This window comes from Bidens hawaiensis, unplaced genomic scaffold (genome assembly GCF_021521415.1).
Source record: "Bidens hawaiensis isolate Kalapana, Puna unplaced genomic scaffold, B.hawaiensis_p1.1 tig00045389_1, whole genome shotgun sequence".
NCBI classification, from domain to species: Eukaryota; Viridiplantae; Streptophyta; class Magnoliopsida; order Asterales; family Asteraceae; genus Bidens; species Bidens hawaiensis.
Window position 1 is genome coordinate 70,445 of NW_027498072.1, and position 27,152 is coordinate 97,596.

A 27,152-nucleotide genomic window follows, 5' to 3' on the forward strand; every position below is an offset into this window, starting at 1 on the left:
TTAATTAGTGCATTGCTGGCCAGATACGTTTGGAAGTATAGCCTCCCTAGGTGGCGCTGGAAGCAAAGTAAAGGCCAAGATACCACTAATTGTTGCTGCTATTGAAGCTACCACAAAAGCTGGGGAGTTTCCTCCCCCAAACAATGAATCCCATGGTCCGCTTAACAATGAAACACAAATCTGTAATGCCAAATAATAGGAATATTAATAACAATTAAGTTAGGTGAGTTCAAATTTGAAAACTATTAATGAGCTTAAGCTCAGGCTTTTTAAAATGAACTTCTAAAAAATTGTGTCTAACATGTAAGTATACATGTTGTAATACAATGGCAACATTGAGAACACCTAACGATAAACCTGTACACGTAATAGAAAATCATAAAGTGTTACATGTAAACTTTTAATATGTAAAGAGTTGTAAAAGATATAAATTATCAAACAAATAATTCATTAATTTCATGCTACTAGAAGTTTGTTTTAATGTACGTTATATTCAGCTTACATTGAAACAAATTAACGAATTTTACCTTGTCCTAAGCCTACATCATCAGAAAATATCGTAGCCAATGCACAAGGAATACTAAAGGTGATCTGAATTATAACGAATACTGTTAGAACTAAAACTAAATAATAAATATTATAAATTGTTGATCCATGATAATTGATAACTATAATTACGGACCACATAGATGAGCAAGTGTATTGATTAAAACAAATTCACTTAAACTCATTATAACAAATCAACTTATATATAGATATATATATAATAGATCACTTATTGTAAACTTTAAAATACACACATATATTAGTATATATACTTCGGTAGATGTCCACAACATGGTTTCAAACTCTAAACCAGTTCGGTTTGGTCAACAAGTCAAAACCAATTTATGATCTCGGTTTTGTTTAGGGTTTTTGTCCGGTTAGTTACTGTAGTGAGAATTATAAACCGATTTCAAACCTACGGTTTCAATCGATTCTAAACCGACTTCTATATAGACAGTTTCAAAGCAGTTCGGTTTCAGTCAAGTCGGTTCAGTTGTTTGTTTTTCCCCACCTACATACTTGGTTACAACTTCAAATACGCACAAGTAAATGATCATTTCTCACTTTATCCAGAACCGGTAACTAAAAAATATATTTAAATATCAGAAAATACATTTACATATAATATTTAAAAAAATAATATTAAAAGTTTTCATCATGCTTAAAAAAACAAACAGGTGAGTGTGTATTATTTTCAAACTAATTTGGGGTTTTAATTTAATTATTCTTGTTAACTTTGGTAGATTTTATATATAACTAGTATAAAGACCCGCCGGAGAAAAAACTAATTAAGAAATGTCAACCTGTTTTAACCCATTTCAATTATTTTCTTTTTTTAGTTTGACTCATTCTGACCCATTATATATATTTTATTAAAACTCATTTAACCCATGGATCACATTTGTCACCCCTAGAATAATCTAACCAAATCAAAAGGATGGCTACGATATTATAACTATTAAAGTTGAAAAATATATATATATTAGCTGCTGCGATAAAATGTACCTACACTAAATAGCAAATTAAACCTATAAAATTCTACTGCACATAGTAAAAGACGCTAGAGACGAAGTCCGGGTTGTTTTGGTTCAGGTCAATTAAAAAAAGGGTTGTTTTGATTCGGGTCGGAACGGGCTAGGGTCAGCAGTTTCGGGTTGGAACGAGTCTGGGTCGGAATGGGTCAAAACGGGTTTCAGGACAGTTTTGTTGAACGAGGACAACAGAGGAAACATTTTTGTTTTTTACATTTTGTTTTTTATTTATATTTTGAGTTATGATTTTTTAATGATTTTTTTTAATTTTCTTTTAAGGGGCGCTAAAATAAATCATAACTCAAAATATAAATCGAAAACGACAAAATGTAACAAAAATGTTTCCTCCATTGTCCTCGTTATAAAAAAAATCGATTGGAAATCCGTTTTGGTCCATTCCGACTTGAACTCGTTTCGACCGGACTCGTTCCAACCCGAACATGTTGACCCGAGAAATGAGCCAAAACCGAAATGGAAAACCAAAACAGGACCGAACTTATCGAAACTGAAAAAAACCGATCAAAACAAAACGAAAAAAACTGAGACCGAACAAAAATGAAACTGAAAAAACGACCAAAACGAAACAAAAAACCGAAAATGAATCCGAAATTGAACAAAAAGAAGCCGAAACCCAACCCGTCCAGTGCGAAAACTCATGTCGGCTCGAAACCTGATCCGAGCCAAAACCTAAAACAAACTCGTTCCAATCCAAAACCCGTTTTTAAATTTGTCAACCCATTTTGACCTGAAAATAAGGTGGAATTTCAAGTGACCCATTTTGACCAATTTAGTTAAAATATATAATCCAAACTAACCCATATAATTTTTAAAGCAACCTAAGTTGACTCATTAAAATGGTTTGGGTCAAGATTGCCACCCCTAGTAACACGCCTTACTGAATTTCCTCCCTTTCTAAAACCATAAAATTGAATAAAAAAGTTAAGGAACAAAAATAATCAATAGTTTTCATATATAAAATTAGATGAATATGTTAGTAATTTCAAATGAAAACAACATACCTCCCAACATTATCTATAATCACCACTCTAATAACAGTTAACACCCAATATTTTAACCCCCAATAGCTTTGTCAAAGAATATGATATTTTAAGCACAAGCTGAATAACCCAATCATACATAGATTGCATTCGATCACAACATCTGCTTTGAGTATCATTCGTTGCAAGATATTACCCAACCTAAATTAAGTGGCTGATCAATGGGGTAAAAAAAAGTCAGTAAAAGAATAAAAATGTATGCGGAAAATTTGTTTCTTTATAAAATGCAAATTTGTATTTACAGTCTTCAATGGCGAAAAACATCTTTCAACCGTTACGGTTGCAATTGGCTAACTAATGTTAGCACAAATTAATCGTTACGCAGGAGGAAATGAAATTAAAATTTAAAACACCTTCTTGTTTCCACCATAACTCAAGCAAGATCGGCACTATCATTCAAGTTAACAAATCTTTCATCTTTTTTTTTCATATAAGTAAATCATTAAAATGTTATTGGCATTACACAAGTACATAAAAATAGGAAATAATACTTGTTAGATATTTTGAAACAATGGTTTGTGTTTATTTTGAACAATGGATTGTGAGTTATTTGCTTGTTTGTGTGTGTTTTGAACAATTTGTGTTTAGTTTTGTTAGATATTTTGAAACAATGGTTTGTGTTTATTTTGAACAATGGATTGTGAGTTATTTGCTTGTTTGTGTGTGTTTTGAACAATTTGTGTTTAGTTTGTTGGATTGAAAAACTTGGATTCTTGAAATTTTGTAAGTTTATTTTTAAAAGTTTTTTTTTTCAGATATCGGATATCCGATTCACTATCCGATCGGATATCCGAAATTTTGGATTCGGATAGTGAAATCACTATCCGAAAGGTCCGGATATCCGAAGTTCGGGTATCCGAAATTTCGGATATCAATGCTACTATGAAGGATGGCAAGTTCCCTCCTCCAAACAGTGAGTCCCAAGGTCCAGCAAGCACTGAGACCAAAATACGTAAACCATATAAAACTAATTAATAATAAGTTTGGTGAGTTAGAACCTAAAAACTATTCATGACCTGTTCATGAGTCAAGCTCAGGCTTTAACAATATGTGCTCTGTTGTGTCTAGTTTTTTCTATGCATTGAAAGATAGATGTGTAATATAGGGGTGTGCTTTTCAACCGTATCCAAATACCAAACCCGACCCGAATAACCCGGATTGAATTTACCCTACCCGATTAAACTCCTATCCCGAACCCAAGATAAAACAATCGGGTCGTATTTGGGTTGAAATACCCAAAATCGGGTAGACCCGATATACACGAAGTAGAATTGATGCATGATTCCCCAATGTTTTTAAGGTAAGTTAATTAAGCGCTGCTATTGTAACTATTATAATTAATATTGCATGCTATGATATTCACTAAATCTTGCAACTAACTGTTATAATGAACTTTTATAATTAACTACTTTGATTTGCAGTGAACTAAATTTATTCCGATAGAATGAGAAAAAATGTTGATGGTATTACATAATATTCCATGGTTCATTAAAACATGGACATATTCTGATGATTAAAGTTATGATAATAATAATATTGTGAACTATTACAAGCTTCACTAAATATGTTATGATATTCATTAAACCTTAAAGCTACATTCTATATTACTTAACATTTGGATTCACAAATGTCCAACAGAAACGATTAAGGGTCCGTGCAGGGCGTAGCCGTTTTCTTAATAGGCTACGCCGCCGACATAGGCGTAAAGTTTGGCAACCGAATTGGAAACGACACCCTAAAACCCAGAGCTGTTTGTATATTCGTGGCCAGCTTTAGGTTCCTAGCATAGTTATCAAATGCGATAGGCGCACTTAAGGCGCATAGGCCTCTCCGAGGGCCTAGGCGCTAGGTGCAAAAAAAAGCGCGGGCCTAAAAATAAAGGCGCACTTAAATAAAAAAATCGCAAACAAAATTTGTAATGACAAATTTCACTCTATTCAAATACCAAAATATTTCAAAAGCATAATCCGCAAGATAAAGTAACAAAATCATGTGAAAACCCAAAATATCCAAAAGCATAATCCTCAATGTCTGAGTCCATTCAACTTCACCATCAGTTTATGCATATTATTTCAACTTCACAAAGAAATTAACCAAAATCATACAAAAGTTTAAATGAAAATGAAAACGGAAAAATTATTTTATGATTACATTCATGATTACTTTTTTTTTTTTTTGCAAATACGATTATCAATAAGATACGTAAAGGCCTGCGTTAACCAGTAACAATTAAAAACTTCAAAAAAATTGACATCACTCAAACTTAACATATTCTAATTGTTCTATTCAAAATCATTATTTCTTACAAACACTTCTTGTTTCTACCACATAATTTTAACAAGCAGGTTAAAACATCTTTATCATGCTTTTGTAAATCGTGCTTTTGTTTTGTGTAAGAGAGAAGAAAGAGATTAGAGTTAATTTTGTTAATATGATGAATTTTAGGTAAGTCTTTTAAGACAAACAAATAAAATCAGGATAAAAAGAGAAAGTAAAAAAAAAAAGGAAACTGCCAACTTTCCTCCAAAAATAGCGCCTTCAATCATGTTAGGCGTGTGACCACCGATTTCGCCTAAAAAATCGTCTAGGCACCAAAGCGCAACGCTTTTAATAACTATGGTTCCTAGACATCGCATACAACATGTTGCAGGGTTCGTGTGGGGCGTTTTTAGCCGATCTTTCGGGTTCAAATGCTAGAAGGATCCGAACGTCCAATGCGCTTTTCTCATTTTCATGTCAATTGGAAATGTGCTTAATAATGCCACCGGGTCACACAACCAGTTTACCGGGTGTTCCCATTCACTAAAACTGTGGCATGTAACGAGGCTTTTACAGACTTGAAATCATCTTTCCTAATAGCTATCGGGTTGTTATGGATAATTATGATTTTGGCGTTGGTTACAGAAAATAGTTTGGTGCACGCCAACGATCATTGTTGCTATGCAATAATAGACATCCCATGTGCAACAACGTATGTCATTAAGATATAAGTTAATAAATCATAAAATCAGAAAGATACGAGTACAAAAATGATTCTGGTTTATCCGTGGATGCTTTTTCTATATATATATATATACACTTGGTATGAATACAAACAAATAATTCGTTGACGAGAAACGTAACACGATATTTGATACCTGTTTGTTGAGTATGTTTCATCAAAAGCTAGCACTTCACCAAACATACTGTAGTTGCATCTAGATATGCCGTCAGACCAGAATATAGACCGTAGCACACCGTCAACAGCTTTGAATTGGAAAAAAAATCTTCCAAATGACTCATGTTGTGGGTAAACCTATCGACAATCATTTGAGCATCCGCATCAGCTACACAATACCTGACATTGCGAGCATGGTTCTTAAAATCAGTCTTTGATCCCGTGACCAAATGTTGTCCACCCTTCAAAGATGACTGAACACGGTGAGCAACGACTGGACCAAAACCTGTAGTTTGAAGATTTTGAATAAATTCCTTGTCTGAAAATTGTAACTGTCTTCTCCCACGTGTTAAGTCCATATTGTAATCACTAACAAGCTCATGATTGTGAGCCTCTATGAAATCATATATCTCAAAACCGACAGAGTTCGATGGAACTTTAAGTTTGATACACGCATTGCAACCTGGAACCTTTATATTCGTGTGGCGTCGCTTGGAAGCGGACGATGACGTGTCCATGGTATCGACATCTTTGCAACGTGGGGCACCGGCTTTGCTGCACACCATATACCTATGAGAAATGGCACCTTTGGTCCATGTTATGGTTGACATCCTTACATCGAAACCGGCCTTGGCTGCATACGCCTTGTACATAGCAACCGCGTCATCCCAAGTTTTAAATTGTAGACCAATCGAAGGTTTTTCATGTGACGGGACATTTGGGATCCAACATTTTGACCCATCAGACGAGTATAAGCAAATTGGCTCGTCATTTTCTGCATATAATATTAATTTTAAAAGTTCAAACTAGCTACTAATACTTGGATAAATTTAAGTAAGTGTTAATGAAAGAAAATAAAAGTGAATTAAACTTGATAACTCTTACGTTCAAGGCTGATAACCGGTTGAACACTCGACTGTCCGATTAACAACTCGCTGTTTTCTGGATCAACAGCTTGTATCTGGTCAAGATGATGGTTTCCTGTCACAAACCGTTTGAATATGATTATAATGTCTAGTAAATGTTACAAATGTTGGCCAACTATATAAGTATAGGAACATAATGAATTTAGGTAGTCAAATAAAAATAACAACAGATGCAGACTATAGAGGACATAAGATGACTACTTTTAACAAGTTGAGATACAAACACATAAACCAAGTCAGTATTTACATAATTGTTGAACTACACAACAATATGCTAGTAAGATATAAAAAACAATATACCATTAACTACACAAACATTGGCGGATCCAGCATACAAACGGGTGGTTCCCCGGAACCACCCGAGTTTCGAAATAATAGTGTACGGATATATAGAAGACGCGTAAGAACCACCTTATAAATTAAGAGGGAACCACCTAAAAAAAATTCCTGGATCCGCCACTGTACACAAAGGACAACATAGCTACAGCATACACGCAGCTTGACATGCGATGAAAAAAATAAGTATCAGACCTACAGAGTATAGTGCTTCAACATATGACATCAACAACATAACATCATTAAGTGGTTGACAAAAACAACATATACAATGAACAAATACTGAAAAAACTCATAACATTTGATACGTCTCGAAAAAAGACAGTCCTTCCATAAAGTGAAGTCACCAACACAGGAAAGTAACCACTATTTGCAGAAGCTGTTTGATGTTTTAGACTATAAAAAGCAAACTCGTAACTAGTTGAACGACCTTACTTTAGTAACTTACAAAAGTACCTTTAATCATGTAAAAATAAATAACAATTTCAAACAAACAGAACAACAACTGTAATAGACCATATGTTTGAATAATATTAGATATAACCACATAGAAACAAACATCGAAAAACAAAGCTACACATGTGACAAACGTACGCACATATTTGTCTGGATTCGTGCATACAAATGTATGAACATAGATAGACAGGTGATAACCGTTGACGCATATTAGTTATGTATGAACATACATACACAGTTTACACAGCTACACAGGTGACAAACGTACATATATCTTTGATTGGATCCGAACAATTTCTGAGTAATGCTTAAAGTTGAAAAACATGATAAATTATGCAAAAAATATAAGTTACCGTCAGAATCGTTACTCGGTATGCTGATTGTCTAACATTATGTGTAGTTGAGTCATTACCCATTGCACCTAATTAGATATAGAATTCGATAAAACCAATTCAATTTAAAAACCAAAATAAGAGGAATAGTTGTACCAAAATATTAGTTATGTGTTTAGTGTAATGTGGAATAAGGTCTTTATGAAACAGTTGAGTATAATAAGTTAAGGAAAATAAACAGTTTTAAACTCATAATTGGACATTTATGGCTGTATATTGAGTAAGACATCTAAAAGTTAATGAAATTGATCTTTCATAACTAAAAACAAATAATCAAACACATGTTGGGAAACATAACAAAAATTGAAGGAAATCAACACTAGAATTATATACAGATAAGAAAAACTTTTAATTGATTTTATAGAAAATCATTTATCAAACAAATAGTTGATTTTATAGAAAATTGTCATATACTATGATAACCTGATATTAATTTATGAAACCCTAATAAATAATATGATCATACTGGGAAATACAAAGGGGAAGGGGGAAGGGGAAATCGGATTAGATATACACCTAGATTTGCTGTTCTTGAGTAGCCAAATCATATTGATTTGAATTGAGCTTGATCGGGAGCATATTAATATTAGGCATAACATTACCTTGGTGATTGTCAAAATCAAAATCCATATCAATAGCATGACTGAAAACATCTAATATTGGGATGCTATTCATCTGGGATTATGAAATCAAATGTTTATATTGAATGATGGGAATGATGGAATAACATATCAGATGACTGATATTGATTAACAATGTTGAAACGGTTGCTGGTAATTAGGATTTACCAATTCTAATATTAAAATAAAATGATCATAATAAACCTTATAATTAAATAAATTAAAATATTAAAAGAAAAGATATGATTGGATGATATTACTTCTCGCACTTCTCGCTGTAAAAAAACTTCTGAAAAAATCCAATACCTATATATATATATATATGCAGATCTCTGACTCACAGGTAAGTAGACTAGAACTTAATGTTATGTTTTAAGATGCCACTTCTAACAGCACATCCACGACATGTTACAAACAACTCAAATTATTCCTAGTAACTTATTGTAATTAGTAATGTCTTATAGGAACCACTTTGAGTATGCCTTCTAAATTTCTTGCATAATGGGTATGTGTGAATTTTTTGTTTTCTGGTTCAATCTGTGACTATTTTGCTTAAGAGTGAAAAATATTCATGTATTGCTTTAGTTTTGAAGAACATATAATTACTACCCTTACCGTTAGTTAATCGAGTGAAAGACTTTTGGATTTGTACCTGTAGCAAGCCTTTTATGTTAGACAAAATCGTACACAGTTACTCTCTTGTTTTCAAGTTGGGTTGATCTGTACAATCTTTTTTTTTTTTCGGAAAACATCAAGTGTCGCATAAAACATGTATTGGTAATGTTAAAGTCTAGTTAGCAGAGATAAGATATCTATTCAGTGTTCATAGACTTTAATTTTTGTTACTTTATATTGTTTGTTATTTATCTAAATCGCATTGAATCATAGTTGCTAATTGTTAGGTATAACATTTCTTAGCACCATAAGCAGATAACATTATCGAGTTCATCAAGTTCACTTCAAATAGATTGACTTAAACCTTCTAACAAGACCAATTTCAAATGGACTGAAATTGAGATAAAGTAATTTAGCAAATATTTCTCATAAATACCGGTTGCGACAACTTTTAAGAACCGGATAACTCGCAACTATTATAACAGTCTAACAAAGATTGCTCTTCTTTGGTGGCAACTTCAAACATGTAGATGTAATGATGTTCATTCATTGATCATTACGTGTGTGTATACATTATATATAAATACATGTCACTTCTTTTAATTAAGGATCAGAATGAAATTTAGGGCATAAACCCAACAATAGGATCACAAAAGGACACGCGTTTTTACCTTTTTTTTCACTTTCATTAGAAGAGGTAGTAGAAGTTATGATGAAACAACTTTTACATCCCCACCTTCATTTACAAAACACACCCTAATTTCTATATGGAACAGCCAACCTATTCTTCCTCTTCATTCAAAACAAAGATGTCTTCGTTAACCCTCAAAGAAATATCATCGGAGCCACAAAATCTCACATTTCAGTCAACGACGAAGGAAATCTCGACTGAAATCTCATCGGAGCCACAAACGTCACATCGCAGTCGACGACGAAGGAAATCTTGACTGAAATCTCATAGGAGCCACAAAAATGTCACATCTTAGTCGAAGACGAAGGAAATCTCGACTGAAATCTCATCAAAGCCACAAAATGTCTCATTTGTGTCGATGACGAAGGAAATCTTGACTGGAATCTCATCGGAGCCATAAAATGACACATCTCAGTCTCAACAGTCGTTACAGCCGGAGGAAATCTCATCGGAGCTACCAAATGTGACATCCCAGTCTCATCAACTGACTGCGACGATGTCGTTGCAATGGGAGAAATCACATTGTAGCCACTGAATGTGATTTCTGAGTCTCAGCAACTTCCAACATCCTTGTTACAACTCGAGGCCTTCTCATCGGAGTTGCCATGACCGGAATGGCAGATAGTACTTGTGGCCGCTATCGCCACCGGTGTCCAGTTTTTGGATGGGCGCTACTACTATCGTTGTTAACCCACTATGTCTAACTGCTGGGAATCTCACACAAGTGGACATCGTATAATTGGCTCTGTGGCTCGATATCTGGGGTGTTCGACCAATCAGTAGTTGTGTATTACATCGACAAGCATCTTGCGGTTTGGGCCTCCAGCGGCCATTCATCGCCGAAGGTGTCAAACTCGTCGTCGTAGCCGTTTTCTTAATCGGCTATGCCGCCAACAATGGTGTTAAATTTGGCGATAGAAACTGGATCGGTACCACAAAACCTTGTGCCATATGTGTTTTCTTAGTTGGGTTTTGGATTCTTAGTGTGCCTAATAATTTGCTGCAAGGTCCGTGTAGGGCTTTACCTGCTGATTTTTCGGGTTCGAATACTAGACTGATCTGAACCGCAAATTCACTCTTTTCCTTTTTATGTATGTCGGTAACGTTTGTGGTTACGCGGCCAGATCAAATAAGCTTTATAGAGGGTTCCATTTCACTAAAACAATTTGCTTGCAATGCGGTTTGTGCATATTTGAAATCCGTTTTTTTCATATTTATTGGTTAAAGAAAATATTTTGGAGAACGTTGAGTTTTAAGGAAACGAAAGGAATGGGTTTCGTGTTTGTTAAGTATATTTTTGACACATTTAAATTTATGTAAACCCATTGGTTTTTGCAAAGTTTTATGCTAACCATGCAAAAGTGCACGTCAACCATATCCTTAACGAACAACAAACCCTTTCGTTTCATTTCCTTAACCTCAACGGCCTCAAAAAATATTTTATTTAACTAAGACCAAAGCTAAAAGGACAATTATCAATAAAAATGCAATAGATATGAAAAAAGTGGATGTCAAATTTGCACAAACCATATTCCAAGCCACTGTTTTAGTGAAAGGGAACCTTCTGTAAAGCTTATTATATTATCCGGCCGCGTAACCACAAATGTTACCAACACCAATGAAAAAGGAAAAACAGTGAATTCGTGGTTCAAACACGTCTAGAATTCGAACATGAAAGATAAGCTAGTAAAGCCCTACACGGACCTTGCAGCATATTATTCGCTACGTCAAGAATCCAAAACCCAACTATGAAAACACATATGGCTCGGGTTTTGTGGTATCGATCCGGTTTCTATCGTCGAATTTGACGCCAATGTTACCATGTTAGCGGCGTAGCCAATTAAGAAAATGGCTACGACGACGAGCATGGCGCCTCTGAAGATGCATGGCTGCCGATGGCCGAATCTCGAGGTACATCTGTCGCTGTAATACCCAACTACCGGTTGGACAAAGACTTTTGATATCAAGCCACATAGCCAGCTATAGGATGCCCACTGGTGTTGGATTCCCAATAGTTGGACATAGAGGGTTAACAACAATATATGTAACGCCCATCTAACCTAAACTGAATACCCGCGGCGATAGAGGCCACCATTACCATATTCCATGTCAGCTATGGCGACTCCGATGAGACGGCCACAAGTACGATCCGGTTTACATTGCCCGATTTGACGCCAATGTCGGCGGCGTAGCCGATTAAGAAAATGGCTTAATATGGCTACGACGACAAGCATGGCGCCTCCGACGATGAATGGCTGCCGGAGGCCAAACTGCGAGATACAACTGTCGCCGTAATACCCAACTACTGGATGGACGTACACCCCGGATATAAAGCCAAGTATACGATGCCCACTTGCGGGATTCCCAACAGTTGGACATAGGAGGTTAATTGCGGTAGCGCCCATCCAAACTTAATATCGGCAGCGATAGCGGCCACCGGCACTATCTATCGTGGCGGCCTCGAGTTGTAATGGGGATGTTGGAGGTTGCTCAGACTCATATGTCACGTTTTGCGGTTTCAATGTGATTTCCTCCCATTGCACAGAAGTCATTGCAGTCTGGTTGATGAGACTGGGATGTCAAATTTTGTGGCTCCGATGAGATTTCCTCCGGTTGTACTGTTGAGAATGAGATATGACATTTAGTGGCTCCGGTGAGATTTCAGTCGAGGTCGGTGGCGGATCTAGGAATTTTTTCCAATGGGTTCACTGTTACATGATAAATTTTTGGCTCGGTTCGATGGTTTGGGTCGGATATAAAACCAAGACCAGCACGCACAAGATAAGGTTTAGTAGAGACACCAAGTATTAGTGACCTATAAGTCGCCTATAGATGGCAAAATGAGTTGGTCGGGTTGTCTAACGGACTAATGGGTTCGGGTCATAATAAGACTAAAAACATCTCAAATGTGTTCAATTAGTAAATTTGTTATTTGTTTTATTACGTTTATGGTGGCTACTGGCTAGTGATGATGGTGAGTGAAGGCAACCGGTATTCACATCCATACCAATAGGCTGTCATATGATTAGGTGCTTTTAAAAAAACAAAACGTCATTTGTAGTCACAGAAATAAGCTTAGTGATTTATGCTAGCCTATTCTATTAGCTATAGTTTTAATCCCATTTATACAATATGAGGTTCAAATATGAGTGTGTGATTGAATAGAAAAGATCTTTAATTCTGCCCATATGATAAGTAACCGCCTTGACCAGTTGACTTATATCAATTGATAAATGATAACTAAACAAAACGAACACCAAAGAAAACTAAATGTCAGATGATGATCTTTCATTACCTTCATAGTAGCTTACATCTCAAGGATGAATTGCAGCTAACATGATATTTGTGGACTACTCCCACCTTTTCCTAACCCGAACAATAACTTTATTAATAGTTTCAACAAATTTCAGCATAATCATTCTAGTTTCAACAAATAAACAAAAATGTTCGATCAAAACATCAAATTTAAATGAAAAATAAGCATACCAGAACGAGTTAATGGAAAATTCACATAAAAAGTCATGAAGGGGAGCTAGGGAGGAAAGCAGGCAAGCAGCGTTGTTGGAAGGCGGCAGGCGGTAGCTGCACTGGTTTGGCTGGCTTGAGGTTCGATGGAATTTTGTCAAGTGAAGTGGTGGCTGTGTGTCTGCTGTATGGGATTAAAAAAAATATGCATGCAAGTACTGGAATCGAACCCGGGTTCTCACAGTATGCGGGTGGAGTACTTACCACTAGACCGTAACCTCTATTTGTAAATCGTTCACTAAACATTTTATATATGGGTTCACTCAAGTATTTTATATAGGCGTTTTTTTATTAAAATTTCGAAACTCAGTGGGTTCCCGTGAACCCACAACCAACATAGTAGATCCGCCCCTGGTCGAGGTTACCTTTGTCGTTGACTTTCGAAATGAACATAATCATATATATATGTGCGTGTATATATATGTATATATATACTAGTTTTTAGCCAGCGTGTGACGCAGGTTTATTTAGTTTTTTTATTTAATTTTATTTTGAATATATAATTTTTATTTTAATTTAATTCATTGTGCGTTATAATGTTTTCGAAGTGTGAGAGTAGTTAAAGAGTATTACAATTTAATTTGCTTTGAAGTTTTTGTAGCAATTTGATATGGCTGCCTGACTTTGTGTCACACCCCGACTAGCACAATGCGGAAGCGTAAAACGGGAATGTAACAGACACCTCTGGTATCAACACATTGTTTATAAAGAAACATTATAAACTAATTTACAATATATTACATCTCTTTGTTTTATCATTGTTTTACAGTCTAGGTGATACAAACAAAACTAGTTCGTTAATTATACGTTCTTACTACTAACGCCCTTGCTTCTATTCACATAGCATCAACCACACACCTCAGGCGAGTAACAGATCACTCCGACTTAGGTATACCTGAAAAGCAGTTTAAAACGGGTCAACTACTAGAGTTTGTGAGTTTCATGAGTTTCAAGAAAACAGTAATGAGTATTCACAAGTTAACACTTGTAATTATGAAATAAGTATGTATGTATGTATATGATGTAATTATGCTAAGCTACAGTGAAGCCTTGACTGTATGTGCTGCGTGCATCCATTTTTCACGCTCAATCAACCACTGTGGTTCCCCTTCCGCCCACAACATGCCTGAATATATAAATATGGTCATGTGCAAACGGCGCTATGTGATACGGCAACCAGGCCGATTCCGTTTGGGTTTGTCAAACCAATAGTACTATTCACAAGCCACCGGCTCGAAGTTAATCACTGTGATCATGGGGACTTTCGTGGGTTAGCACTTAGATAATTCACATCAATACATGTTTCAGGTATGTATATGTAATCAAACATGCTTTTCACCCCAAAAGTTCATAAAACTGTTTAAATAGTGGGGTCATGAAATTCACGGTTTAGTAGATAATCAGTACTGTATCAACTCGTGGTTTGTTCGGTCCGCTATCAGTAGTTCCTATAATCAATATTATAATAATATTAATATTTTAATATTATTATAATCTCAATACTAAACTGGGCTGTATAACTAATCTGGGCCAAGTTGTTCGTTGTGATGTTGTTCAATGTCTAATACTTAAAACCAAATTTGGCTTGATTAAATGTATTGGTTAATAGAAAGTGGCAATAGGCTTAGGTTGTGATGTTGTTCAATGTCTAATACTTAAAACCAAATTTGGCTCAGATTCCCGTTTTCCCAGCTGGGCCAAGTTGTTCGTTTACGCTTTCAGAAAACAGTTATAGGGAAGTAAGCTTGATTAAATGTATTGGTTAATAAAATGATTAAGTTATAAAGAAAGATCACATATTGGGGTCCCGGATTAGCCACGGGGCCCGTTTCCGTTTATTCAGTTTAATTTAAGAAGAAACACGCACAATCCACCCGGATTGTCCAGGTTTCTCATAAAAAAGTTCGTTTTAACTTAATTAGTCCAAAACTATGATTTTTGATCACTCTTGGTGTTTTGATATTCCCGCAGGTTCGTTAATCGCGAACTTGCCGGTTTTTATAAAAACTGAATTTGTTTAATCTTCAAATTAGCATAATTAAATAACCGTTAATCATTAAATTATGAAAATTTAGCCACTTATCAAATAAAATATTTATATTTTTATAAAAATATTTCTGGAATTATTTTCTGATTTATTAATTTATAAAAATTTATTTTATCAGCTATATTTCACCTAAAAATCGTCTGTTTATCCCAAAAAATTTCCAAAAATTCCACAAAAATTCCTGAATACTCAAATCATGTCTCAAAACAACTTGTATCAATTCCAGAATGTAAAAAGCTCGTGTGATATTCTTTTCGGCCCAAATTCGGCTATAAAAATTCACACGAACGCATATACACAAAACACCTTTAGACTTCTCCAAATGATCCCAAAATTCATATATGATAAAAATACATCAAATATGAGTTCCCATAAAACGTTCAAAATTTTTGAAGTATTTTAGCTATTTTTCCCAAATAAACGTCCCAATTCGGTAATTAATTCGCCAAATATTCTCGAATGGTCGAATAATTACCAAATTTGAACAGGGACTCAATGACATGGTCCCTGATGTCCCTGAAAAATTTCAAGGCCTAATAATATGCACATAACAACCTTAACCTAAACAGCCCGTAAGCGAGTGTTTCAGCATTACCTTCGCGGTTTTGGTTCGTTTCCGCCTTTCTAATCAACTTTTCAAGCTCTTGTGCTCCTATGTAGGCTAGGTACAGGTCCTATATCACAAACCAAGCAATTTTTCATCAACATAACAGCCCTTAACTTAGGGTTTCGGCTGGTGCACAAAAATGAACTTTTGAACCGTAAAAACGCCGTTTCAACCCTTTATCCGTGTTTATGGCCAAAAAAAACTATCAAAACAGGTTCCTTACCATGTGTATGATCAAAACATGTTTATGGACCATTTTTAGGATTTTTACATGGTTAGAAATGATTTTTAGCAATTAAGACATGTTTTTATGGTATTAATCAAGGTTAAACAAGTTTAAAAGCTACCTATTTAAGTTGTTACCTTAGGGTTTTGGAAGATTTCTGGAAAAATAACTTGCAGCTGCTTGGACTCCATTTTTTATCAAGTGGAATAAATAAAAAGCTTAGGTAACAAGTTTTATTAAAAAAATGGGGGGTGGGGTGGCTGGCCGATCGGAAGTCCATATGGGCCCATTTTGGGCTGATTTGGCCCAATGATCTGGTTATACAAGCCCAAACACGAAAAGCCCAGTCCAAATTTAGTTCGGGTTCGGTTTTTGGCGCGAAAAACTTATCGGGTGCGTTAAACAGTGCGAAAACGAGTGTTTTTCGGTTAGTTTTGTGTAAAATTATAAAAACATACTATATGTTTGTAAAAATCAAAAATATTTTCACAGATTGCTTAAAACATTTCAAATAAGTGTTTGGTAAATGTTTTTTGGCTTAACGGATGATACAATGCTTGGTTTGTAATTATCTTTCGCGTTTAAATCTATAGCGGGTAGTTAAACGAGCATGTTTTCGTTTAACTTGTTTGTTATCGAACTAAGGCCATATTACTAATATTTTAGCTTGTATTAAACGTATATCACTTATAGATGGCCCCCCGAGATATCTGGGTCATCACCCGACCCGTTCGGTTAATCGTTCGTTTGTTACGCGAAAGGCGTTTATTTGCTTAATCGGTAAATACATACTGAGGTGTACCTTGTTTTGGCTCAAATGTCACACTTTGACTTTTTAAGAATGAAAGGAAAAAAAAGAATGGAAAACTATACCATTTCTAAACCATCCAATTTATGCTAACAACGGGTAAGTTCTTTTCGTAAATTCTCATAACGCATACGATTTCGATAACCTATACTTTTTTCTAACCCTACTTAGACATTACTATGATTAAGTGTGTGGTTATGTATATGATTATGCATGATTGCAAATGATGTGTGATTTCCTGTCAATGGTAAAACAAAGTAATAAAATGCAGATTGGTGGCATTATATAGAGTAAAATGTTACACCCCAACCTAAGGCGGAAATGCCGGGGCGTGATCCAATTGCTCACAGCTCAAAGATACTATCATAAATAAAATGTGACAGTATCTAATTAATTATTTTAATTCAAATGTACACACAATAATCAAATACAACAAAACAATTCAAATAAATAAATACAATCAATTAAATTTAAGTTTGTCTTCAATATAACCTATGGTCTTAACTAAATTTCCATACGTCAATCTAAACAATCTGCATATGCGTAGAAAATGGAGTTTGTCAACAACACATATTGAATGAGATGATCACCAATTTTGAAACATTAAATAATAGCATATATATATATAGTTGATAAATGATAAATGCGCAAACCAACCATGTGATAATAATCAATCGAATCATAACAATCATGCATATAACCAAATCGTGTGTGCCAATGAAATCGTTGCCAAGCGAATCGGGCGTTGATTACAATGACTAAGGTTGTCGTTTTACCTTTGCCAAGCGAATTGGGCTCCGGTTACTAAGACGGTCGTATGATCATACTAATGAGAACCCTATACAAAAGGGGATATTTTGGACCTCTCCGAAACGTTATCAAGTAAACAATTAAATATATAGCAATTAGCAAATAACATTCAACTGATATTCACACAATAATTATGTTTGCGATTTTGAGTGTATTTATATAGCATAGAAAATATGAGTAAGTACGCGTATGTCCCCAAAACATTTGAAAATAGTGTATAAAAAGGGTAATGATCAAACTCACCTTAGATTAAAGGCAAGTGAATACAATTAAGAATAAACGAGTCAACGGATAAGCGAGTCGTCCAATACGCGTCAAATGAGATAACGAACCAGAACCTGAAACTTTGTGATATGAAACTATAAATAAAAACGAACTTAATGCCACTGGAATCAATCCAAACGGATGAGTAGAACTCTAGTTATGTTGAATTAAACGTTTAAGCGAGCTGGTACTGACCAGAATCCGAACAGCGAGTCGGAAGTCGGGTTTTGGGCAGTAGCCTTAAAATTTCGTTACGAGAATAAAAGTCTTCTGTATCGAACGTTGAATCCGACCAGAAGCATAAGAAAACGATAAGTCAAACTTGTTGACTGTTTTACCCTTTATCGGGTTTTAAGTGATTGACCAGTCAACACCCTTCAATCACCGAAATTTATTGATGGCTATTGACTAGGGAATGTGTATGAACGATCAGTTTACAACTTACCCGAAAAGTGAAAGGATTGACGAGAAACGGAAGTCAAAGATCCTAAAGCAAGCAAAGTCAACGAACAAGTCTTGAATCTTTAACGAAGATGCAAAAACCGAAGGGTTGGAGGATGAACAGAGGTAGGTGATGGCTGGAGGAGATGTATTAGAGTTAGATTAAGGTTTACAACAGATGTTTAATGGTTGTTTATATAGAAAAACATAAAACGAACTAATTCTGGGCTTTTGGCCCATTTAGGTAAGGAAATCATACTTTTATGAATATAATCAAAAGATTTGATCTTGGATGATAAGAAACGAGATTATACTTATGTTTCAGTTATAGGATTGTTTCTTGGCCCTTAATTCTCTCTAATATGCCTAAAATAAACGATTTTATACCTTAAACGAGTTAACGAACGAAAACAAGTTACGATTCTGGTGCAGGGGTTCCCATGCGCTACGCGACCACCATGGGGGTGGCCGCCGCCCGGCGCTTCGGTTAACCAAGGGTGGAATTTCATTTTTACACTTTTAGTCCTTTAACTTTGATATTTTGTCATTTATTGAACTTTTTAGGAAATAAATAGGAAATGAACAATATGTAGAGGATGAGGGGCCTAAAGTGAATATTATAAACTTAATTACTTATAAATACTTGTTTTTGATTAATATAAAGATCTAAAAATGTTTCATTCGTAAACGAATATGGGTTTGGAAAATCCGAAATGTTACAGTCTCCCATACTTTAGGGAATTTCGTCCCGAAATTAAGGAAAACCAAAACATTATCGTTTTGAAAACAATTTAAACTTTTTAAGAAAAATATCATAACATAGAACTTCCAATAACCGAAGCAACGCTTCAAATGGCAATCCGATAAGGGCACTTATATATAGGATGTACCAACGGCGTATCCACCATGTCCTTATCTTTTCGTCATTCGTACCGTTACCCAAGCTACCTTAGGTTCTAAATCATGACATACAATTTTACGTATTATGATTTCCATGCGAGGACTTTGGTAATTACGTGTCGACCCATAATTACTTAAATCGTCGGATGGTCAGCATAATCTGTTCCATCATGTGGGTTATAAAACGTTTTAAATAAAATTTTTAAGAGAAAACAATTGTTTTGATGATTCTAAATATAATTTTCAAATTATAATTAATAAATGTTCTAGTTGAATTAAATAAACCTTGAGATTTCGGAAACCTCGTTTGCTTTTAAAAGTAAAATTTTGAAAATTAAAGAAAATAGATTTGATGAAACAGATGTTATTGTAATAATCGAGATTTAGGAGATGAGATGGAGATACAAGATCATAATAGATTAACTTTGATAAAGGAAACTTTATTCAGTGGATGAATTACGCAAAGGTTTAATTTATAACAAATAGTTAATGGCATGCAGAGTCCTTAAAGATCGTATTCTTTAGGAATGAAGTTTCTAAGATCGAGAATATAAGTTTAAACATAGTTAACGAAAATTTTGGTGAGTCAAGTTTAGTTAATTTAAGTACTTACGAGTTTAAAGATAAATTAATATAAAGTCATAGCTTTTCAAGTTTGTGATTTTGAGATTAGATTAATTCGATTAAGATATTCTAAAATATTATAATAGTTAGTAATTAATAATTTAAATATTAATGATAATGCGAAAATATACCTATTTGAATTAAGTTGTTTAAACAGAATACAAATGTCACCTCGTTTCCAGCAATTGGTAGAAGTGGAGGTATAATAAACAGTATACCTCTTGTTTAAGCTTTTTTTTAATACTTTCACTTGTTTTTTTTACAATAGTAAATTCACCCAAAAAAAAAATTAGAATCAAATTTTGACCCGTTTGACTTTTAGTCAACAATTCCCAAACAAAATTTTGACCATTAAAATGAAGTGAATGTCTAAATTAACTTGTTTTCTTTTTCTAAATGTCAAACTTTTCAGTAACTTGACTAAAAAATATCAAATTGCAAATTGCCCATGTCAAATTATTTCAATTTTGACCCGTAACCAAAACTGTTTTAGCTAAAATCAACTGTTTCAACAATACCCGAACTAATCTTTGTCAAATTCTGTAGTCATTTACATGAATCTTCACAACTACAATTATGAACCTTAAAAGAACATAGTGTTACTTGTTGGCTACCAAATGCCAATCATGTCTAAAAAAATGCAATAAAAAAAGCTAAAGTTAGTTAAAAAAATCAGCATTGACTACAGATTTCAAACTGATAAAAAAACTGCATGATGATCATTTTGTCCACTTTATTATCATGTCGGTTATTATCTTTGACCACTTTAGTTATCAAATTTAGGTTAAAAAGTTAAAACCAACCTGAATGTTGCTGCTAACCATCCAATTCAAGTGCATATTGATTAGATCCAAAATATCCACTGTTTATTGTTGCCAATCTTTCCATGCCTGATTGTCAAGTTCCAAATTTACCCTTATAGAGTAATTAAATCGACTTCAGAACACAAAAGCAATAACAAACTGAATAATCAAAATACCTTATCAAATGCAGAACTGAACCGCGAAATGCCAAGAATGAGACCTGTGTTTCTAATACAAAGAAGAATTAGAATGAGCGGGGAAATATACAAAAACTGAATCTATTTGAACAGATCTTGCAGAGGACTGATTACCTGTGGGATGTATCTACGGGTTTGGTTTTCTTTTCTCAACAATATAGTTTAAGTTTTTGTTTACTTTTATCTGTTAAAAATTCTCTCATTGTATAAAAGTGTTCAAATTTTTCTGTCTGTCTATCTTGAACTCTCTAAAAGTCTATACACATCATCTTTTATATGTCAATTGGCCTTTACATAACTTTTGCATGCAATTGCCTCACTATACCCACTCACCATAGTTAAATTTGGTTATTAGGGTTTATTTTTGTTTCGATTCGGTTCCTTATTGTTTCTATTTTTGGTCAGATTTTGGTGACCAAGCAATCCTAACTCCCAAAAAAGAGCAAAAAGCGACTACATATTCAACAATCGTTGCAATGCGTGTCTATGAGATGCATACACCTTGAATTTCCTTACCTCAAGTGCCTAGACGTGTGCCCCTTGCTTAACTACATAGTGCTAACCTATACGTAGGCTTAATTATATCTACAAACCAAAACTATCACCATTTTAAATTTAAACTTCTTAAATCCTCTAGCGCTCTCTTATACTTATTACAAGGTTGCATGAACATCTAGTGAAAAACACAAGAAGCGCACTTCTAAATGCTCGAGCGGCGCGAGGTGAAGCCTAAAGAACTCGAAGGCATACATACCACCATCTTGAAAAGCTAGAAGCAAAGATGTAAATGGAGAAAATTAATAACTAACTCCCCAAACTTTTGTGTGATACCTGACGAGGTACAGACAAAAGATCTGACCAAGAATGCGACAGCTCACTGACAGCAGCATGGCAGACAGCACGCCACAGCACTGTGACCAATAGCCGCCGCCTACCCACCAACTCCTGCCATACCACGTGCCTAGCCTGTAGTTGGCAGAAGAGGAAGAGTGCACGACACGCCTGCTCTGTGTCAGCCGCTACCTATCCACCACTCACAGGCAGGGCACGTGCATAGGTTACAGTTGGTAGCGTGTTGGGCCGGCTAAACCCCTTGGAAACCTACCTTCGGCTATAAATACCACAAATGGTATGATCATATCTTACTACATTATCATCATATTATACCTGATATCTGCTCTAGCAATCTCTTAATATACTTTTATATTTAAAGAGCAATCTAGTCTGATTCTCACGCCGGAGGGTGGTCACAAGGAGGAACCCCCCCCTTCTCAGTGACGAGCTCACGGTGTCTGTTTTGCAGGTTATCAGAAGAACCATCTTCCAAGGGTCTAACCCCTCGTGGGAAACATCTCTCCAACCCCCAGGTTACCAGTAATCTGTCTGGGGTCTGGTTAGTGTTTCTTCACATACATACCACCATCTTGAAAAGCTAGAAGCAAAGATGTAAATGGAGAAAATTAATAACCTATTTAGCGATTTTAGACTTGCTTAAATCTCGTGGTTGATAACATATTACTATTATGCAGATTAATAACTAACTCCCCAAACTATTTGACAAGATAGGGATGTGTACATATTTTGGATATGGTTTACATGCCTTAAGACATTGTCTATCCTTCGATTCTAGAAAAGTTCAATGAACTTATAAGAACGGCCAATATTGTCGTTTGAAATTGTATGTGTTTATTGAAAAATTTCTATATTTCTATCCGTGGCGCCCACGGGTCAATAACCTAGTCTTAGAATAAAATTCTTTACTAATATTCTAATCTCTCGTCTCCTTAATCCATGCTATTCATGGGTCCTGGGCGAAAATGGTTTGACCCATGAGTTACAACATTTTCAATATATTATGCACATATTAATGAATACTTACAACAATTTAATAGCTAAAATACAATTATGTTTGATGCATGCTTTACCTTTTATTAAAGAAGTCAACATTTTTTAACAATAATGGCTCATGAATTCACTTTGAATTATGCAAAATTTCTCACTTCATATATATAAAGTTTTAACTATGCTATTTAATTTAAATTTCTAATTAATGTGATTATTTAATTTTGAATCTTTAATTTAATTTTCTCAACATAATCATTTTAAAAAAATTAAACATTAAAACCATGATTAATTATACCTAAAAAATTTGGAGTCATATATTTCATGCTTTTTGCTAAAAATTATAAATCCGAATTGTTTGTTTTTTGGAAACCGTCAATTCTATTTTTTTTTCACAAACATTTATCACATAATCAATTTCAACAAAAGAAATAGGATTATATAAAAAAACAACATTTCCTGTAATTTACTTTCATATGACATGAACTACATCATTCTATGTACTTATAACTTTTTGGTTTTATTATTTTTGTTAATCCGTTTAAATATGTTTTTACTGCTTCTTCAAACTCACAGCACTCACATTAGTATTGAACTAATAGCAATATTAAATCCGTTTCTTTGATGTAAATTTGAGATTCTAAACTTCTTATTATTTATACTATATATTTCATTTCTTTTTTACCTTTAAGTTGTGTCTTTATTACAAGAGTAAGCTGTTGTTTTCCTCCCTGTGGTTGTCCAAATCTGCGGTTTTAGTCCAATAATTTCAAATTTGCAATTTTCGTCTCTGTGGTTTCATTTCACTTACCATTAAACCTGAATTCACTAATCCCGTTAAGTCTGGTCGTTAAACCCATCAGCATGTTTCTTCATGTGAGAGGCAGTTTTGTCATTTTTCTCCCCAGATAAATCTCAGTCCTAATTCGCAAGCCCCCTCATGTGAGAAGCTCGAATGTATTTTGGAAAAAAAAAAAGAACAAAACTGCCCCTCGACTCTCGAGTAAAGAACACACTAACAGGTTTAACTACCAGAGTACCAGACAAGACTTAAAAGGATTAATGAATTCACTCTTATTTCAATTAATAGAGTTTATTTATTTTTTTCGTTTGACAAATCTCATGTAATGTACCAATTCAAAAGCTAGTATCAAATAAGAGACTACTTTGATAACAGTGTACCATGCCACATTAATTTCTGTTTCTTTGTAAGACCATAAAATTGCATAAGTCAGGAAACAAAAATAATAATTTTCATATGTAAAAGAGATGAGGATATTTAAGTCATTCGAAATGAAAACAACATACCTCATAACACTCTATAACATACCCAAGTTTCACAGCAATAAGTTATATATAAAATGTACTAAATTTATAAATTATACCAAAACATCCGACCTACATACGATTGGCATGATAAAAATATTGCATGCCAACTAAATGAGCAAAAACACAACCATTTCACGACCAATTTGTTTTAACTAAGTTACAAAGAAAACAGGATCAGTTAAAGACCCAAATTAAGTATGAAAACGGCACACTCTATTTAGTGCATTGCTACCCCAGAAACCTTTGAAAGTACAGCTTCGCAAGGTGGCGATGGAAGCACTGTAAACGCCATTATTCCACTTATTGCTGCTGCGATTGATGCCACCACAAATGATGGCGAATTCCCACCCCCAAACAGCGAATCCCACGGTCCACTTAGAAATGAAACAAACATCTGTAATGCCAAAAGTAAAATATTAAAGAAAATTTGCATAAAATATAATTATTCACGAGTCAGGCTCGAACTTTAAAATAAAAAGACAGACGTGTCATCGTACCTGTGGTACAACGATTGCGATGTTAAGAACACCTAACGATAAACCTGTACAAATAATAAAAACACAATAAATGCAAAGATCTACATATAATATTAATTATGAAACAAAATTAGCAAGTTTTACCTTGTCCTACACCCGAATCATTGGAAAATATTGAGGCGAGAGCACAAGGAACGCTGAAGGTTACCTGAATTGTAACAAATGCTTTTAGAACTAGAACATAATACCTATAACTATGCACCACATAAATTACCCATAACATGAACAAATTAGCAAGTATCTTAACACTCGTTAAAACAAATTCATTTATATTTTGACGATTTTATATTAGTAATACAAGAATATTCAGTGCACAAATTCAGTTACTTATTTTTCAAAAAAAAAAAACAAATTCAGTTACATGCAATCAAATAACTTTTGAGTAATGAGGTGACCATATTATAACTTTTTCTAAAACTAATTAAATTTTCGAATATTCGCCATAAAGTTTAGTGAATCAATTCATTGATTTGTCAATTCTCATCTTATCCGAATGATGTAAAGAAATTAAATATTTAAATGTCATAAAAGGCATTTAATATTTATATAAAAATAATATTCAAACCATTGAAAATGTTTTCATCGTGATCATAACCGACATTAATTCATTGACTTAAAAGTAATAAAATCATCAAAAAAGACTGTTGAGTGTTGAGTGTTGAGTGTTGAGCTCACCGAAAGAGGAATACCGAGAACCGCAAAAAGAGTTAAAGCACCGGTCCGAATACCACTAGACGGTTCATGACTTGGTTCACCATTAACGATCATAAACCCCCGTTGAGACTCCGCCACCTTCGCCACCACAACCGTCATAGCCAAACACACCGCAAACAACATATTAACCCCACCCCATAACCGCTTCACACTACCACAAACCCGCGTCATTCGCTCTATTCCTAACGAGACCACACCCAACACCACCGAATTCAACAACAACCCGAGCGCCCCAGCACTCACTCCTTTGCGGTAAAGCTTACTATCGGCTGACTTACCACCATAAACCTCCCGACCCATCCAATCGGTATCGAATAAAAAAAACGGAAACCAAGCAATCCAATTCAGACACGTCACCAATAACAATATCCACATTGGCCTAGACAACATTTTAAATGCCCCCATAATTTCCTTAAAGAAAACCAAACTGTTTTCTTCACCGTTAACGTTTTCGGGCTCGATCACGTCTTCCGTAACTGTGAAAAGTGCTGCAATCGTAATTACTAACAACAATGCAATCGCTATAAGAAAACACGTTTTCAAATTAGCACAATACACATCGCAAGCGTCTGTTTTAGTAAACTTGAACACTTTGTAAAGATTATTATACGATCCAGCCGCGTAACCTAAAACATTACCAACAGCCATAAAAAACGAAAAGAGCGAGTTCCCGGTTCGAATTCGTCTAGAATTCGAACCGGAAAGATCCGCAAGTAACGCCCGACACGGACCTTGAAGCATATTATTCGCAACGTCAAGAACCCAAAACCCCACGATGAAAATAGATATCGCTCGGGGTTTTGCAGTGTTCTTCCCGATTCTATCACCGTATCTGACGCCAATGTCGGCTGCGAAGCCGATTAAAAAAACGGCTACGGCGACGAGTAAGGCGCCTCCAGCGATGAACGGGCGGCGGCGGCCGAACCGGGAGGTGCACCGGTCGCTGTAATACCCAACGAGCGGTTGCACGATCATCCCGGATATCGGGCCGCAGAGCCACATATAGGAAGACCATTTGTGTGGGATGCCCAACAGTTGAACGTAAGGGGTTAACAAGGAGAGCTGTAGGGCCCACCCAAACTGAATGCCGGCGGCAATGGCGGCCACCATTATTATCTGCCATATCGGCCGTTGCGGTGGCTCCGATGAGACAGCCTCCAGTTGTAACGAGGTCATCGGAGGTTGATGAGACACGGAGATTTTAGTGTTTTTCATAATAATAATAATATTAATTTATGGGTATTGGATAGAAGTGAATTGAAATTGAAGAGGTGGGGTGGTGGGTTTATATAGAGATTGGGGGTGTTTGTAAAATGGGGATTTGGATGGGTTGTTTGTACAATTTCAAATAAATGTAAGAAGTGGATAATTCATAATTCTTCTTTTTTCCGTGTATTTGAAAGAGAGATGAGTCTAGTCCCCCTAATAGTCATAAACAGCATTAATTGGCATTAAGTTTTATAAGCTGTTACAATTTCATTTTGTAATTATGGGGTATTAATTTGTATCAAGATATATTTTTTTTTGAAAATTGACTTTCATTAAAAACAGACACAACCAACGACTATCACCAAGACGGAGAAAGACGCTGAAAACCAAAAACCAAAACCAACGATCACGTTACATCAAATAAACACCAACTTTTCCAATC

General features: G+C 35.0%; 1 protein-coding gene across 1 annotated transcript; it reads right to left on the bottom strand.

The window, feature by feature from the left end:
* LOC143595626 (sucrose transport protein-like) lies at positions 1-26,677 on the bottom strand. Its single transcript, XM_077074600.1, has 4 exons — positions 25,463-26,677; positions 24,872-24,935; positions 24,749-24,792; positions 1-180 (listed from the first exon to the last, which is right to left on the bottom strand). Exons 1-4 carry the CDS (start codon positions 26,675-26,677, stop codon positions 1-3), a joined length of 1,503 nt encoding a protein of 500 aa, XP_076930715.1.
* Between the last annotated feature and the right edge of the window lie 475 nt (positions 26,678-27,152).

What these genes read in the sequence shown, in the direction of transcription:
- LOC143595626 (XM_077074600.1), bottom strand. Translation starts at nt 26,677, where the DNA reads ATGACCTCGTTACAACTGGAGGCTGTCTCATCGGAGCCACCGCAACGG. An exon ending in TGATTCGGGTGTAGGACAAG is followed by an intron (nt 24,793 to 24,871) that starts GTAAAACTTGCT and finishes TTATTTGTACAG; the next exon opens with GTTTATCGTTAGGTGTTCTT. An exon ending in TCGCAATCGTTGTACCACAG is followed by an intron (nt 181 to 24,748) that starts GTACGATGACAC and finishes TTGGCATTACAG; the next exon opens with ATTTGTGTTTCATTGTTAAG.